The following is a 17,186-nucleotide window of genomic DNA, read 5'->3' as shown; positions in this document are numbered from 1 at the left end:
CCATTACATTATAGCCAACTTTCAAGCTCTCAGAGTAATCCTAATTTAAAGATCCTGCATCACTTAACCTCAAAACTATGTCAGAACAAGAATCTTGCGATTCCAAATGTAAAAAAGTTCCAAACTCTTCAGAGAATAAATTATAATCCCTGTCATAAGAACTCATGTTACATCTCATCTAACTACCAGGACTTCATTCAGTGTCATTTTACATAGTAGTATTTTAAACTTTTTCCAACAGAGATAATTGTGAAATAATTGTTGCTGAAGAAAGTGTATTGAAAAAAAAAAAAAGCACTGGCAAGACAAAAAAAAAAAAAAAAAAAACAGAATAAACAACAGACACAAAGATTAGTTGGAAAAAGTCTTTAGAAACTAAAGCATGTGAAGTGAAAAATATGGATAGGACTTAGATTTACTTTCTCCAGAGAGTATCCATTTTCAGACTTTCATAAAGTGCATGCGGAGAATCCAAACTCTCCATCAATAGATCAGAGTAAAATGATTTTTCTGAACCTTTTGTACCATCTATGTTTGATCTCATGGAATCAAATCCTGGCCTATCAATTGCAGTTCTAGAAGACAATCCAATCATAGAGTTAATTTTGCAGTAGTTCTTGTGAAATTTGCTATTAAGAAGAAACTCCCAAGATGACTTTGGAATCTCTTGAGAAATTACAGATGACTTCTTGCACATTTGCATGATAGTATCACAAAAGTAGTTCCATTCTGAATCGACAGTAGAACTAGCCTCTGACAAGTAGCCAGAATCACCATCTCCCCAAATAAGAGTTAGAAAATGGTTATAGAAACTTGGACCCAGCCCCTCAGCCATTGCTGTGATGCAATCATTTGCCAACGATGATGAAGGGCTTCTTCGTAATGCACATCGAAACATCTGCATATACATGGCAAATAAAAGTTGTTAAAGCTCATAACTAAGATATAAAAGCAAGAAACTTTTATAGATTGCAATGTGGTAAAACTAATTCAAGGGCTACCAATATTTTCCCTAGTATAAAACTATAAATGCTTGCAAATATTAGCGGAAACAGAAAGTAAGAGCATAATTTACAAAGGCCAAAAAAGTCATGTAATAGAAAAAATAAATAAACCACAGACTTGTCAAGTGAATTAACGACAAATTGAATAACAAGAGTAGAGCATTTGAAATGATAAACTAAAAGCATAGAAGTTATAACACCTGCTGGTTGTTTACTTTCACATTGATACGTGACTCAAGTGCATCAGCCAGTCCTACAATTTTCAGGTCATGGGAAATGGATGCTGCTTCTGAGAATCCCAAATTATGGGAGATATGACCTTTGCCCAAACATCGAGGCATCAGATACCTGCAAAGGCATTGCTTCCCTGACTGCATTACAGTACATGTAAATTATGAACAATTGGCAAAACAATAGTCAATCAACCTTTTATTGATGTTCCCATCAGGAATAAGAGATAATACAATCAATTAAAGATGAAGGCAGAAGAAAATTACTAAGCGATTTACTTTCACTGGACTTGGGCATAAGTGACTTATGTTTGTCTACGTGTTACTCGCCTAGTGTTAAAAATTTGTACAAGACTTAGTAAAAAAGGGGCCTTAAAGTAAGATTGGCTACATGGACATATCATATTATATTACTAGCATTAAGAAACTGACTTATCTTGGAGTATCACTATCTCTAATTGATCAAAAGTTCACAAATATTTTTCTTATTCGTTATTGACTTTGGGGCTTTGATTTCCCAATTCTAGGGGCATTAAGTCACCCAAACTTCTCCAAACCTAGAAGACCAAATTTGAGTTTGAAGACCAAAGCTCACCTTCACAAACACATTCAATGACCCAATACTTAGTAAATTAAACATTTAAACTCCATCCACTTCTTGTTTTTAGTAATCATATCAAGCCATGCCCTAACATGCACATTAACGCTATATCTCTTGCTCCCCCCCCCCCCCCCCATCCCTATCTTGTATCAGCATGTTTCAAGAACTCAAGATCAAAAGGCTTGAAAACCAAGAGCCACTGCATAATCCAACATGGGACCCAAACACCAGTAGAAACTTTTAGGAAAATATTTTTGCAACATGATCTATGTAGATCACTATAGTAGACAAGGAGGAAAATGAATTTCGAAACAGACAAGACATCCAGTAAAAAGTGGAGAACTACATCAGAAAAGAATCAGCTTCCATGAAAATCTGAAGCACAGGTTACAAGCAAAGAAATAACTAACTGCATGTTAGCAAGATGGCAGAAGCTATGCAAAGACCATAGCACCATCATAAAATATCAGCAATAGAGAGGGGCAAGAGACATAAAATTACTTCTGGTAAGAAACATATCACAAGAATTAACAAAGAACTGGCTATACAAATATTAAAAACCAGACTATAAGTTAAGGTTAAAAGCATGAAAAGAGAAGAACTTACATAAATGACTAATATGTTTTCTGGAGCCAAAACAATGATGTCTGTATATGGCAACAATCCCACCTTCACACTGGAAGAAATACAGGAAATCATACCAAAGAATCTTAGAAAATCAGCCATTTAAAATAAAAGCAAATGTAGCAATACCTGGGTCGTGTCACAATGACAGGAGCGCAGCAATTGCAGGTATGCTCCAGCTCATATCAGGTTTAACATCAAATTGAATCTCATTATTAACACAGAGAGAGTTAAATCATCAAATGCTCATAAAGGAAACAGCAACATAAAAACAAACAAAGATTTCAGAGAATGTGGATAAGAAGTCAGTGGGATGGGAAGAACCAAAAAAATGCGTAAAATACATGTAATAAAAGTTATTCCTAAGAAAGGAATATAAAAACAATAACAAACTAAGCCTTTTCATATTATCTGTTGTGGGATCAGCTATAAGGATCATATTGCACCATTATACTCTACTTCAAGACCATATCCTCCATAAGCTATGTAAAATTAATGTCCATCTTTATGGTTTCGACCTATGTCTTATTTGGTGTTGCTCACCCTCTCTCAACATGGCTATCTTCTGTTAAATCACATCTTTATACATGGATGCATTTATAGCTATAAAAAATCATTTAAGAAAATACTTCCTATAACAGAAACAGTTATATGCATAAATTCTATTACCATAAATGGAATGGGAAACCAAACAGAAGCTGATAAATGTACCTAGCAAGGCTACCATCCCTCACATTATCACGAGGAAGTTTTCAAAAGTTGAATGGGTGAAATACACAGTGTTTAGCATATCTCCAAGCAATTTGTTACTAAGGATCTTATTACTAGATAAAGCCACGCAATCCAAATAATCAATACAAATGAAAGTTTTCCAAAAAGATATTTGTGAAGCAATGCATAAAGTGGACTATAATGTAAGAATTTTCAGCTACCGAAGGCTGAAGACCTGTATGACTAACTTTTCATCTCAGGACAGAAAGAAGCAGGCAGACTAGGCACCTGCCTATGTAACCCAATCTGATTTTACAAGCAGGCACCTAAACTCTAAACTGAATCAAAAACATTAGCTTCAGCTTTCTGGGTGTCTTTTCTAAATATAGCAAAGCATTATCAATATCCAACAATGAAAACATCTCCTTAAGGTGTTCAATAATTTTACAGCGCAACTGTAATTAACCAATTAAAAAAAAAAAGGATCAAGATATAGCTATTGATGACACATAACCGGCTAGATGTAACAGTCATAAAAAGAAAAGCTGAAAAACAGAAATGGATCAAGCACCTTTGAAGCAGCTGTGTGAGTGCCATTCCCCTGCTATATTCTACGGAAGCAGAAGCGCTTCAGCAATACACCAGCAGGAACAGTAGCAGATAAACTAGCATTTTCCGCTTCAAGGCTAGAATTAATGACTTCAGCAACCCAGATTGAATGCTGCATTTTAACTGCATAAAGAGTCACAAAGGCAAGAATAAATGATATACATGGAACCTATACCCACCCTGACTTAAAAGACAAAGGAAAAATAATAGCAGGGAAAAAGCATTAATCACACAAAAGTTAAATGCAAAACCTTTGTTATACGATGCCATTAGAGGGATTCGATCACTAGTCCAAATTGTTCTTTCATCAAAATCACTCATTATGTTCAGTTTTCCTCTATCTTCAATGTAAATTGACTGCAAAATTCAAGTCACATACTATTTTCAACTCTATACATAAAATCAACTATCAAAAATGCTCAAAATGAATAACCAATGTTATTGAATGTACCTATATACAAGCATCTGAATCAAAGGGAAGTTATGCGAAATCTCAAAATAAAATGTATTTTACTTACACACCTGAGGTTCTTCTAGTAGATCTTTCAGAATCAGATGTGAGGACATTGACCTTGATTCTCTCTTAATAAGGTGATCATATGCCATCGGAAAACTAAAATTATGTTGTGGGCTGTGCCCACTTTCTCTTCTATTGCAAATTATATCACGTGAGCCTAATGAGGGGCTTGAATATGAAAACGGGCCATGCATAACTGAATTTCCTTCAGCCACAGCTGGAGTAACAGTTCAAACGGAAGGCACCATATAGAGCTCTGATATGGTTATTTGCTGGTATTTGTTGGGCTTTGTATGCCTTTTGTTGATTGGCTTTTGGTAACCTATACAGAATCACACCGATCTTAAGCACCATAAACATGGAATCAACTTAAGAAAATAATTGTATTTGTAGAGATAAAGTTTATAATCATAGTTTGCATGTAGATCCTAAGTCTGAATCTAATAATATATCTATTGGTAGAGCTATAAATGGTTTGTTTGATCTTTCTTCTTCCTTTTTCACTAAGTTATTTATAAAAATGGATAATATAGAAGACAAAATAGATTTGCTTGCAGAAAAGATGGACCAAAGACATGTTCCTGCAGACATATCTACAAACTTTGGACCTCTTTACTATGGTAATATTATGATGGCCGATGGAAAACCTTCATCTTCCTCAGCAAAAGAGAAACAAAAACAACTTGATTTTGACTCCTATAAATATTTAATTGAAAACTTTAAGTATAAAATGGAAAAAACTGAAGATCCGAAACAACGAGTCGATTATCTTCAAGCAAATTACAAACCTATAATTAGATACTACTTCACTTGTTATGCAAAACAAATGCATTGGAAAATCAGTTTTGTTTTGCAATAAGAAATGGCTAAAATAACAAAAAAGACTGGAACTTTACCACTTTACTTGGATGAGCCCCTATACTTTTATTACACCCAAATAAGCCCTTAACTTTTAATTTGCACCCAGATAAGCCCTCAACCTTTAATTTGTTACCAAATAAGCCATAACCTTTAATTTGTATCCAAATAAGCCCTTAACTTTTAATTAGTACCTAAAGAAGCCCCTAACATAAATCACTCTTTCCTTTGAATTAAGGTCTTATTTGGATAGAATCAAAGGATAAAGGCTTATTTGGGTATAATAAAAGTATAGGGGCTTACTTAAGAAAAGTGGAATAGTTCAGGATTTTTTTTTACTATTTTAGCAATAAGAAATCAGGTTTGAACTAACACTCGACGAGTCTATGTTAAATAAGCCAAAATGAACTTGACGAAACAAGTATCCTTAGAAATGAAAAAACCATTCACTAGTTCAACAATAAGACAGGCTCCTTTCTAGTGGAAATAATGCCATAAATCTTTACTTATGCTTCGACATAAAGCGAGAGATAGAAAGAGTGAATGAACCACACTCTAGTGCTTACTAAAGTACCAGTAATGCACCCACTAGACAAAAACGCACCATTCTAAAAGTATTCATATCAACTATAGTTACTATTATACAATTATGAAATTCCAATCCTCCACAACTATTAGGTCCCATGTTCCATATAAGAACAACATAAACCCTAACATTACAAGTGGTTCAGATTGAATACTAGCAGAATTATAGTGCAAATAATTGTAACTCTTTTTCCTTTGAAAAAAACCTAAATCATGAAACATCCCTATCTTTGACAACAAGGCCACTTTGTCAGATTATTAACAAGTAAGTGCTAGTATCAAAAGATTTTTGAGAATCGATTTTCATCTGCAATGCTTACCTGATGTACTGTAGATTGTTAATGAATCAATTTGTAAGACACAAAGAAGAGCTTCAGGAACGCCGCCCATATGGCACCGGCAAGCCTAAAATTAATGCCAAATCGTTATCAATAATATTATTTTCATATGGCTTAAACATTAATTTCATGATCCATTAATATTATTTAACAGACTCACCATGATGACAGCAGAAGGTAAGATAAATCTCTTAAACACTCTTGAACGAATGCTCCAAATTATACTGTTAAAAGCAAGTAAAAATAACTAAATGGAGCTCAAAATTAGGTAATTTAATCGCTAAATTCAAACATACAAGAATTTAACAGTAGAGTAACAATTAACTGCCTTAATCCAAAACTTCACTGATTCAATCTTGTTAAACAAATGCAAGGTGAAATTATTTTACCGGTTGCCTCGAATGAAGAGCTCGTGATCGCGGCGGTCACTGAGAGCAGAAGCCGAGACGTCGTTATCCAAGTTCTCGTCTCGTTGTCTCGTGACTTCTGGATCGAAGAGGAAATAATCGCAGTTATCGGGCAAATTATCTGGCGGTTGCCCATCGAGTGCCTCAGCGATTAATCCAAGCGGCTTGAACTCGCCGAGAACGGTGAGTTGGCGAACGCCAACGGGCATTTTTGAGGGTGAATCGACTCGATGAGACGATTATTAATTTCAGTTGAGTGAGTAAAATAATGGAGATTGAAAGGAGTGAAGCTTTTTCAATGGGAATTTTATGAATGTATCTCCCTCTCTTTTTTTATTTTGCTTTGTGATTTTTTTATTATTATTATTTTAGAGCCCGGAAGAGAAAAAACCCTAGAGATTTTCTGTTTGGAATAATGTTATCCCAGGTTGGGAGAAGAACAGCCCTGCGCTGGATCAATAGAAGAAAACAAAGTATCTTTATTCTGTAATCAGGCAACTTAAAACGATAAAAAAATTGAAGGGGTAATACTCTAAATAGTCTTTAAATTATTAAATTTTTAACGTAATACCTAAATTAAAAATTTTTTAAGTTGATTCCTAAATTTCGTTTCTATTTGTTAATTTACTCCAACTCTTAATTGAGATAAACGTTGATGTCAGATGATTATATTATATGATAAGATGTGGTTGTTTGTGTTATATTTCAAAAAATTAAAATTAAAGTAATTATTTTTTATAAAATAATTTTATAATTTTCAAAATAAAATAATTTTTAAACATAATAAAAGGATATGAAAAAGTTTATATCTTATGTTAGGGCTATCTAGAGTATTAACCCAAAAATAAACAAAAATGACAATAAATAACTTATTTTACTTTTTAAATCTTGTTCTACGTACTTAATAACAAAATAAAAGCTTAAGAAACGTCGATGGCCATTTTTAACTTGTTATACTTAATGACAAAATAAAATATTAAAATTTGTTAATAATTATGTTATTTGTTGATATGTTGAACTCTTAATTTTAATAATTAAATTTTTTTCATTATAATGACAAAAGAAAATGTTAAAGATTCTCCAACTGCCACATTGTAATGACAAAAAAGTTAAGATTTGTCAATACTGATGTTAGTTGTTAATGTGCTGGATTTTTAATTTTAATAATAACAATAGAAAAGGATACGGTTCTATTTTGGTTTGAAAATTTATTTTTTTATTTTTATTTTTAGAAAATAAATTTATTTTTTATTTTTTGTTTTTAAAAATATTTTTGGTAAACAAAAATAACAACTGTTTTCTAAAAGTAGAAAATAAAAAAAATAAATAAAATATTAAATGATATTGTTAATGGTATTTAATTATAAATATAATATATTTATTAATTAATGATGTTAAAAAGTGTTCAAACTTACAAAATACAAGGAAAAAGATAATATACATATCTTTATTTTTTAATTAAAATTTTTTTTTTCATATTTTAACTCATTTTTATTTTTAAAAAATTTATTTTTATTTTTAATTATCACATTCCTTAATTCTAAAAAAAACAATAACTCTATTTTTTAAGACTAAACACTATATAAAATTTGTTAGCCCTTCTTGGTGTATAAAATTTGTTAGCACTTGTTGGTGTAATAGCATGTGTTGGGAAAAAAAAAAAGGCCATATTGTCTGTTATAGGTCTTAATTCCTGATTAATTTTTGTTTACAATCTAAAAAAAAGTTAAAATTCATAATTTTACTTTAAATACCTACAATTTATAAATATTATTGAATATTATTGCAAATAAATATTATTAAATATTATTACAAATAAAAAAAGTTGACATTCATAATTTGTTTTAAATACATATAGCTTATAAAATATTATTACAGATAAAAAAAATTATAATTTTTTTTTTATTTTTTCAATGATATTATTTATTTTATATTTAATTTTTTTCAAAATATAATATTTCAACTGTTCATAAATTTGTAAACATAAAATCTATGCAACTCTCATGCCACTTTCAATATTGTACTTAATGAGATAAAAATATATAAATGCATTAACAAAGCAAAAGATAGGTAGCATTCATTATTAAAGATACAAAAGTACACAGTAGAGCAACAAACTACAAAGATAGCTCAGTGCTAGAAAATCAAAAGTTAATTACACATGCATCCAGCTTATACATATCAACTGGTTTTTACTTCTTACTAAACCCTAAAACATAATTAAAACAACATTTCACAGGAGATTTCTTTAGCTTCTGGTCCTGAACGTGGACTCATCAATGGGAATCCCTTCTTCTGAGGCACGCTCTCCACCGGACTTGTCAGTAGTGCTGAGACCACCTTTATGCCCCATTTCCTGGTACCCTTCTTTCCCCATCTGCTGCTTCCTTGCCTCCCCTCCCTTGTGCCTCCCTTAACATACACCAAAAAAGGAAAGATACAACGAAAAATGGAATCAAAACGCTGCAACTACTTCAAAAACAAAACTGACTTGTTTACTGTTATGATTATGTAAATTACCTTCAGCTAAGTGTCTCTGAGCTTCCAGGCTTTTCCCACGAGTTCCACCAGGAACCACAGTCTCTCCTTGCCTTGCCCTAGCATCAAGGTCAGCTTTTTCCTCCTGTGGAGCGTTTTTTATGGCTTCAAGCTGTGGCTGGTCTTGCCCTGATGCCATTTCCTCTGTTTTTTTAGGACAAAGAAGTGCTTTTTTGCGACTTGCGTAGGGTTTGAAAACGGTGGTTTAGTTGTGGCATGGGGTAGGAAATTTATAGTGGAAGTATAGAGTGACGGGTTGTCACCTTAAGAGACGCGTGCTAGACTACGTGGCAGAATAGCAAGTGGATTGTATGCCACGTTGGTGACACAAGACAAATGGAATGACACGATCGAATCTTTTGCATGTGTTGTATTTGTTGATTAGTTAGTACTCCAATTGTAGTAGCTTCTACATGAAAGAAGACAATCTGCAATAGGATTTTTTTAAAAAGGAAAAGCTAGTGGAATTTATGTAGAAGTAAACCGTAACCTAAAGATAAGGTGAGATAACGGTTCAACTTGATAAAAAAAAATTCGATTAATGTGTAATATTTTGATTTTTTTTTAAACTTTGAATGAAATCAAATCATATAACTTAGGTAATTAAGTCGATCAATTCAATTATTTGTTTTTAAATTTTAAATATTTTTTATTATTTAATTTATTTACAATGTTTTTAAAATTTATTTAAAAAAATAAATTTAATAAATAAATATAATTATATTTAATTGAATAATTTCATATTTTCACTTTGTAAATAAAAAATCGAAACAAATCTTACCCAAGATATCAAGGTAACCATTGGTTTGTCCCGTAAGAAAACATGCATTTTATTAGCATTAATCTAATACTTCAATACGTGAACAGTTTTCTTTTACTATCACCTTTTGTCAACAAATTATTAATCTTCTTTTTTATTTTCACGATACTTTGAGAAATATGAACTTTGATTAAAATTAAAATTTTCATTTTTTATAAATTTAATATTTTTATTATTAAAAAGTAAAGAGCATAAAAATAGTTTTAAAATATAAAAAATAAGTGTTAAAAATAGACAAATAAAATTAGAACTGATTAATGTCCTTCCAACCTTTGATAGTCTTAAAATGGATAAGAGACATTGATAATAATATGGTAACAATTTGTTTATTAGTGCAACAAAATATATTCACATTTCCTTTGTCAAATAAATATACATATGTACCTTTTTTTGTTGGTACATATATACCCATCACTTGACCTCTGTAATGGCAATTGGTAAATACAAAAAATACAAAAAATGGAGTTTCTTGTAACAAAGTGCCAATTCAGCCCTTTGTTAGAATTAATGGGTAGACTTCACGATCGTTTGATTTGCTCATCATTTGCATGGGTTTATCATTCTAATTGCCAAATTAAAATAAAAAGCAAACAAACAAACAAAAGAAAAGAAAGTCACAATCTATAATAATTTTTTTATTTATTAAAAGTACTTCTGTTAGCACATTCGATATATCAAGCACAAACTGAAAGACAAAAGAGAAAGGAGTTTCAACCGATCATGAATCTCCTTCAACCCTAAACCAACTTGGAAGAAAATAACTAAGAAACCCTAGTTACTAGTATACTATTACACCATAATTGGTAAACCTCGATCCTTAGTTTATTTTAATCCCTTATAAAGGTCAGCTGCTCCACCAAGATTTGATATTTGCTCTTAAGTCTGCCTTGTTTTAAACTTGTTCTCATCAATGGGGATCCCCTTTTCCGCCGCACGTTCCCCACCAGACCTATCGTTGGGTACTCAGTCCACCTTTACGACCCATTTCTTGGTACCCTTCCGTTCCTATCTGCTCCTTCCTCCTCTGCCCTCCTCGGCTCCTACCTGTGTAGGGTAACATTCAAAAAGCTTAAAAAACATTAATATTTTTATTACATTATTAATGATATAATTACCTTCAGCCAGGTGTTCTTGAGCTTCAAGGCTTTTGCCACCGGTTCCACCAGGGACAACGGTCTCTCCTTACCTTGCCCTGCGATCGAGCTCCTCTCTTTCCTGACGGGAAGTCATGGTTTCTCCTTCTAAACTATTGCCGATCACCGAGGAGTTGAACTGTGGGCTTCCTAACCAGCACGAGACAACAGCGGGAACTTCACTTTCTTAATAAGCATATATGATATTGGTGCGATGCAGATGCTAGAGCCACGGACGGAAAATATATAAACAAGGCCGCCGGGGTTAATCTGTATTCGAACGACCGGTTGACAGGTTATAGTTTCCAATGCCATTGCCACGTAGTGGGTTGTATGGCGAGTTCAGGAAACAGGTCGTGAGACACGTAGGTCACCGTCGGGAAATAGGATGATACTTGTATATTTTGGTCATGCATGACTATGGGAAACTCCTCTGGTCATGACACGTTGTCAAAGCTCCAATTTGAATCGAACTGGACGCACCGAATCAATTGGATAGCTTGATAGTTGGATAAATCTAAGTGTAATAAAAGTGTTCATAAACAAAATCAAGTGTCATTTTCATCTTACAAACTTGAATTTGTATTTGTTATTAAAATATTAAAAAAATCAATATTATGATTAAAATTAATTAAAATTATATATTTAATACATATAGACTAATATTATTCAAAGTCATTGGTAAAAAGAGTGTACCATTTAGTTGGAACAAGGACGAATTAAAGTGCTAAATTCACAAAAGCATTCCTTTATTATTTAATTACATTTAAACGGTGAAAGTTATTGCTCACATTCCATTCATATAATAAGAAACAAAGTTCCATCAACTGCCTGCTTTGTTAGACCAAATTTGGAAACAAGTTTTTCTTGTATAAGTTGCATCTAGATGTCAAAGGACGGCGAATAGCGTACGCTTTTCATCTTGAGTTGGTATTTCCAAGTGTCCGGCATTGAGAACAAGTGCAGAATTGATCTGGAGAGTTATAACTTTCCAGAACATAAAAGTCAGCAAAGGAACAGTTCAATATGCTGTTATTTACTTGTCATCGAAGAAAGATAGGACCATATCAATATTAAGAACATGGATTAAGAAAAAACCGGCTCATGGTTGAAGGAGAGAATTTCATAAAATATATAATAATATTAATTATAATAAAGTATTAGAATTGAATAATCAATTATTATATTGTAATCAAATTAAAATCAATAAATAATTAATTAACTAATATAACATAATTAAATAATCAAATTCACATAAAATAGAACTTAAACCTAAGATTTGTTTTTCATCACTAAATCAAAACTTTGCTAGTAATTTAAGATTAATTTAAATAGATTAAAAATAACAATAAAAATTAAATTATTTAAGATTAATTTTTGTAATTGTGTAATTAAAATCAATAATGATGTATATTTAAATGTAAATATAATAATAATTATAAAATTAAGAATGACAATTGACAGTTTCATCAAAGCCAATGACTGTTTCTTAGTTAAAAAATCTGAATTTCGTTGCAATTTACATTGGAGCCAATTGCACCATGAGACGTTATCCAAATAATCTCGTCATATAATTGATTTCAACAATCTATAAAGATGGATTTTTACACATAATTTTGAAGGATTAATTAATAATATATAATATATTTTATTTTAAAATTTTTAAGGCCTGTTTTATGATATTTATTAATAAATATATGTAAACAATATACTAATAAAAACATGACAAATGCATAAAATTATAAAATAAAAATATTACTATGATAATATTATATTTTTAATAATAAAATAATTTATAATTAATTGTTGAACTATTAATTACACTGAATTTTTTATTTTTTTGTAATTTAAATGTGAAATAAAAATTTTGAATAAATCAATTATTAAAAATTTTATAAAAAAATTAAATATACTTTTAAAAGAATGAAATTGAAATTTTGAGACTAGAAGTTTGTTTTTTTTTTCCTTTTATAAAGTTATTCCAATATGATCTATTTATTGAAAAAATAATTACAACAATATATAATAGAAATTTAAAGTAAAAATAAATTAAAAAATATATAGAGAAATGGAGTTCTAAATCTTCCTTTCCCTTTTCTTAAATTTTTTAAATTTCTATCTCCTTATACTAAAAAATAAAAAAGGAAAAAAATACATTTGGTGCTTTTATTGAAAAACTTGAATCTTATTGAGAAAATTAAAATATTAATTTGATTTTTATTAAATTCATTTGTTGTAATTTAAAAATTGTGATAAATCTATTGATTTGAAAATTTTAAAAATAATAATTATTGAATATAATAAATAAACAAATTTAAATGTAATTTAAATATCTCTTAAATTACAATGCAAAAAAATAATCTATAAAACACAAAAAAAAAAAAAATTAATATTTTTTAATTAAAAGACTAATTTAAATATATTAAATATAAAAATGTATACACATTTTGAAAGAGGTTTGAAAAGGTCGGGCCAAAACAGGTTACCAATGCCAACCGTCACTGAGACAAAGCATGAATTTCGGTGCGACAAAATCCAAAATCCAAAATCCAAAGTCTAAAGTTCAAACTAGCATTCAAAGTGGAGAAATTTATTCAATTTTCTGCATTATACAGCTAAAATTTTGACTACTGACGTGTACCGATTAGAACCAGACACGTGGAAATCTATAAAATGAAAAAAAAAAAAAATATATATATATATATAAATAGAGAGAGAGAGAGAGAGAGAGAGAGAGAGAGAGAGAGAGAGAGAGAGAGATATAGCAAGTAGATTTGGTTTGATTTAATTTTTTGTTAACTTGACAAATCCAAAGCGGCAAATCCAAAGCCAATCGCAAAAAGACCAAAATATTTTAAATATCATGAACTCCACTCTTGGTCTAGCGCGTGAAGTGCAACATCATAGAAATCTAAAGAAAATTTTGAGATAAAATTGTTTTGTTCTTTATTATTAATTTTTTAATATAAAAGGAATTCAAGTGGTAAATTAATTTTAATTGGTGTTTAGGGATGAAACTATATGCTTAACACTAGACATCTAACAGCATTAATAATAAAACAAAATAAGTGCTGAAAAAAACCTTTTATAGTTAAAATAATAATTGATAAATTTTTTATAGTATCTCAAATATATTAAGATAATAATATATTAACCAATAATTATATGATCTACTGATACATTGTTAAATTTTTTAATTTCAATAATTAAATATAAAAAAATTTAAACAATTTTACATATAAAAAATAATAATTTAATAAACAAATACAAAATTATTTGGTCCAAATCTAAAATTATAGGAGTATTTATTATTATCCGAAACTAACAAAGTGGAATATGAACGACAAGCGCCCTAGAGAAAAGGGCGCTTGAATTATCTTCCGCAATACGAACTCAAATCGTGAGCCGACCAAAAAACGGCACCGTCTCATCCCTTTTCAAGCTATATAAACAAGTACAAAGCTTTCTTTCAATTTCATTCTGATAGCTTGGCCTCGTTTCAACGATTTCATCCCTCCTTTCGTACCCGAAAGGAAGAAGAAAAAAACATGGTCTGGTCTAAAATGGTTCCAACCTCTCCCATTTTCCCTTCATCTCCTCGCGTCAACGCCTCTCAACCGCCTCCGTCTCCGTTGTCTCTTCCTTTATCCTCTCCCAGATCACCTCTTCCACTTTCGTCCACCTCCGTTACGACGCCGCAGTCTCCGTCATCATTGAAGCCTCCGTTGCCACTTTGCGTCCCAAGGCAACAGCTTTCTTTGGGAGCCGATGTAGCGCCTTCGGTGGTGAAGAGGAAAAGGCCGGCGAGGATAGAGATACCGACACCGGTGGCGGTTGATTTGGGATTCGCGGCAGAGACGCCGAGAGGAGAGGAGGAGGTTCAGGTGGAAAGGGATGGATATTCTGTTTATTGTAAGAGAGGAAGAAGAGGGAAAATGGAAGACCGTTACTCTGCTGTTATTGATCTTAACGGAGATTCTAAACAGGTATTGTTTGATTTGTTTCCCTCTAATTTTCTTCTTTTAATAATTTTTTCTCTATTTTTCTTATTCCTTTATTGCATAGAAACGCTTTTATAGGCAAAACTTCAGTCAAAGCTAAAAAAAATTGAGGATTTTTGCAGGCGTTCTTTGGTGTTTTTGATGGCCATGGGGGTCCAGAGGCTGCTGAATTCGCAGCAAAGAATTTGGATAAGAAGGCAATGTCGGAGGTATCAAAAAGATGTGGAGATTCAATTGAAGAAGCAATCAAAGAGGCTTACTCAACCACGGACATGGATTTTCTGAAGGAAAATTTGGGTGGAGGTACTTGTTGTGTTACTGCAATGATACATAAAGGTGATCTTGTTGTCTCCAACGTAGGTGATTGTCGTGCTGTTTTGAGCCGAAGTGGTGTGGCAGAAGCATTGACTTCTGATCACCAGCCTTCAAGGCAAGATGAGAGAGACAGAATTGAAGCTTTGGTAATCAACTATTCTCCCGGTCATCTTTTAGTTCTAATTCAATGCAATGAAATTCGAGAATGTGATATTGAAGGGTGTTTTTTGATGTTTAATTTGTAGGGTGGTTATGTGGATTGTTGCCATGGTGTTTGGAGAATTCAAGGTTCTCTTGCTGTGTCGAGAGCAATTGGAGATAAACATCTTAAACAATGGATAATTGCGGAACCAGAGACGAAAATGTTGAAAATTAAGCCTGAGTGTGAGTTTTTGATCCTGGCCTCAGATGGTCTTTGGAATAAGGTATATTTCAGACTTTAGACCGAAGTTGTTCATTTAATTTCTTTTGAAACTCCTTTGATGATCCCTTTTGAGTTATTATGCTGTCAAATTGAACTTTTTGTCTTGCTTTTCAGGTTACTAATCAAGAGGCCGTAGATTTAATTCGCCCTTTCTGCATAGGTGTTGATAAGCCTAAGCCATTTTCTGCTTGCAAAAAACTTGCTGAATTGTCATCATGGAGAGGCTCATTTGATGATATTAGTGTGATGATAATTCAGCTACAACGTTTTGTTTCCGGACTTGTCTAGGGGAAGACTTGTTTAGATGCAATCAAAGAAAACTCTTGTTCCTCCTTCCATTTTGAATCGACAGGGCCACTGTTGAAATTGCTGCATCCATTATCCTGTAGAAAACTGCAGTTTGTTATGGTAATTGCAGGAAGCAGTGGCTGCAATGTTGGTGCGGATAATAGTTTTAACATGAAAGTTACTTTGTTCTAAAGATGGCATTGTAGTTAGTATGCCAAAAATTCTTGCAGATCATCAGACTGTCATCATTCCCCTATGCCGACTTGTTCTCTCATGATCTCAGGTTGCTGCTATTTGAGGTCCAATGGATTCCCACCCCCATGGTATCCCAAGGCAAGGTTTTTGGATTGCCTTATCAGAAGAAAGAAGAGGGTGGTATTGACTGATCAGGGATCCTCAAATATTTAATCATTGTTACCCCCTGATGTTGATAATAGTTCTTGAACGAGACAAGTGGAGCCCTTGTACCAGCTGCCCGTGGTCAACCCTACAGGTTGCTATTTTGACTAGCTCTTGTTCTTTTTCTGGGGTTACCAACTTTGCCTTCTCTTGCTCCAAAGTCAAGACATGGCTTCTTAATTGTTGATTAGACCAGATGGGTCATGTTTGGCAGCTGGCTTGGCACTTTTCCAATATTGGATGAATGGTTTCTTATTGCTCTTTATTTTATTAATTATGCAATTAAATTAATCCATGTTGTCTCTCCCCTGTTAAAAATGCAATTCAGCCGCTTTTAAAATGCATTTGGAGTGTTTTCTTCTTGTAAGCATGGATGCTGTTATAGTATTATTCATGTATTCTCTCAGTCAGAAATGCTTCTGGTTGATTGTCTTTCCTGCGGCTCCATTTGGAAGTGCAATTGCATTGTTCTTAGGTCTATAAACGAATGGGACATGGACGAACGTGACTATAATTTGTTTATTTATTTTTAAAAGTATTTAAGCTTAGTTCATATTTAGTAAGAAAATTGATCTGTTTATTTGAGTTTGATTTATTTAATAGTATAATGTTCGTATTCAATTCGTTGTGAATATTAAATAAATATATTTATAAAAATATATAAATTAATATATACATAATAATAAATAAATTATAATCAAATAAATTTAAGAATAAAATTTAAATATATTCATAAAAAATTTATCTAAAACTTTATTTATTAACACTTCTAATTATTCTCGTC

At 31.8% G+C, this 17,186-nt stretch overlaps 2 protein-coding genes and 2 pseudogenes across 3 annotated transcripts in view; 1 reads left to right on the top strand and 3 right to left on the bottom strand.

Annotated features, from left to right (window-relative positions):
• The window catches only part of LOC111310112 (anaphase-promoting complex subunit 1-like), a 32,035-nt pseudogene extending 25,098 nt beyond the window's left edge, over positions 1-6,937 (bottom strand). Inside the window, exons 1-13 of the transcript XR_016330193.1 lie at positions 6,467-6,937; positions 6,238-6,301; positions 6,060-6,144; positions 4,302-4,618; positions 4,031-4,136; positions 3,742-3,902; positions 3,503-3,625; positions 3,194-3,366; positions 3,089-3,091; positions 2,589-2,683; positions 2,442-2,511; positions 1,205-1,375; positions 420-898 (exon numbers count right to left, since the gene is read on the bottom strand). The product of XR_016330193.1 is annotated as an anaphase-promoting complex subunit 1-like (transcript). The remainder of the gene's footprint in view (positions 1-419; positions 899-1,204; positions 1,376-2,441; positions 2,512-2,588; positions 2,684-3,088; positions 3,092-3,193; positions 3,367-3,502; positions 3,626-3,741; positions 3,903-4,030; positions 4,137-4,301; positions 4,619-6,059; positions 6,145-6,237; positions 6,302-6,466) is intronic.
• Positions 6,938-8,533: 1,596 nt separating this feature from the next.
• Positions 8,534-9,253, bottom strand: LOC111309735 (late embryogenesis abundant protein D-19-like). The gene is made up of 2 exons (XM_022908739.2): positions 9,005-9,253; positions 8,534-8,896 (listed from the first exon to the last, which is right to left on the bottom strand). Exons 1-2 carry the CDS (start codon positions 9,159-9,161, stop codon positions 8,733-8,735), a joined length of 321 nt encoding a protein of 106 aa, XP_022764474.1. The 5' UTR covers positions 9,162-9,253; the 3' UTR covers positions 8,534-8,732.
• A 1,208-nt stretch (positions 9,254-10,461) lies between these two features.
• LOC111309463 (em protein H5-like) lies at positions 10,462-11,323 on the bottom strand (annotated as a pseudogene).
• Positions 11,324-14,443: 3,120 nt separating this feature from the next.
• On the top strand, positions 14,444-16,196 carry LOC111310108 (putative protein phosphatase 2C 53). Its single transcript, XM_022909247.2, has 4 exons — positions 14,444-14,961; positions 15,099-15,437; positions 15,537-15,716; positions 15,830-16,196. The coding sequence occupies exons 1-4, from the start codon at positions 14,524-14,526 to the stop codon at positions 16,001-16,003; spliced, it is 1,131 nt and encodes a 376-aa protein (XP_022764982.2). The 5' UTR covers positions 14,444-14,523; the 3' UTR covers positions 16,004-16,196.
• The last annotated feature ends 990 nt before the right edge of the window (positions 16,197-17,186 follow it).

Source organism: Durio zibethinus, chromosome 19 (genome assembly GCF_047325235.1).
Source record: "Durio zibethinus cultivar Kanyao isolate XHJ-2024 chromosome 19, ASM4732523v1, whole genome shotgun sequence".
Classification (NCBI taxonomy): Eukaryota; Viridiplantae; Streptophyta; class Magnoliopsida; order Malvales; family Malvaceae; genus Durio; species Durio zibethinus.
Note: the sequence above shows the minus strand (reverse complement) of the source record. Positions and strands in the feature narration are given on the sequence as shown.

Excerpts from the sequence above, each read along its gene's own strand:
- LOC111309735 (XM_022908739.2), bottom strand. The coding sequence starts at position 9,161 with ATGGCATCAGGGCAAGACCAGCCACAGCTTGAAGCCATAAAAAACGCT. Across the intron at positions 8,897-9,004 it reads TCAGAGACACTTAGCTGAAG|GGAGGCACAAGGGAGGGGAG; the intron begins GTAATTTACATA and ends GTGTATGTTAAG.
- LOC111310108 (XM_022909247.2), top strand. The coding sequence starts at position 14,524 with ATGGTCTGGTCTAAAATGGTTCCAACCTCTCCCATTTTCCCTTCATCT. Across the intron at positions 14,962-15,098 it reads TTAACGGAGATTCTAAACAG|GCGTTCTTTGGTGTTTTTGA; the intron begins GTATTGTTTGAT and ends GGATTTTTGCAG. Across the intron at positions 15,717-15,829 it reads CAGATGGTCTTTGGAATAAG|GTTACTAATCAAGAGGCCGT; the intron begins GTATATTTCAGA and ends CTTGCTTTTCAG.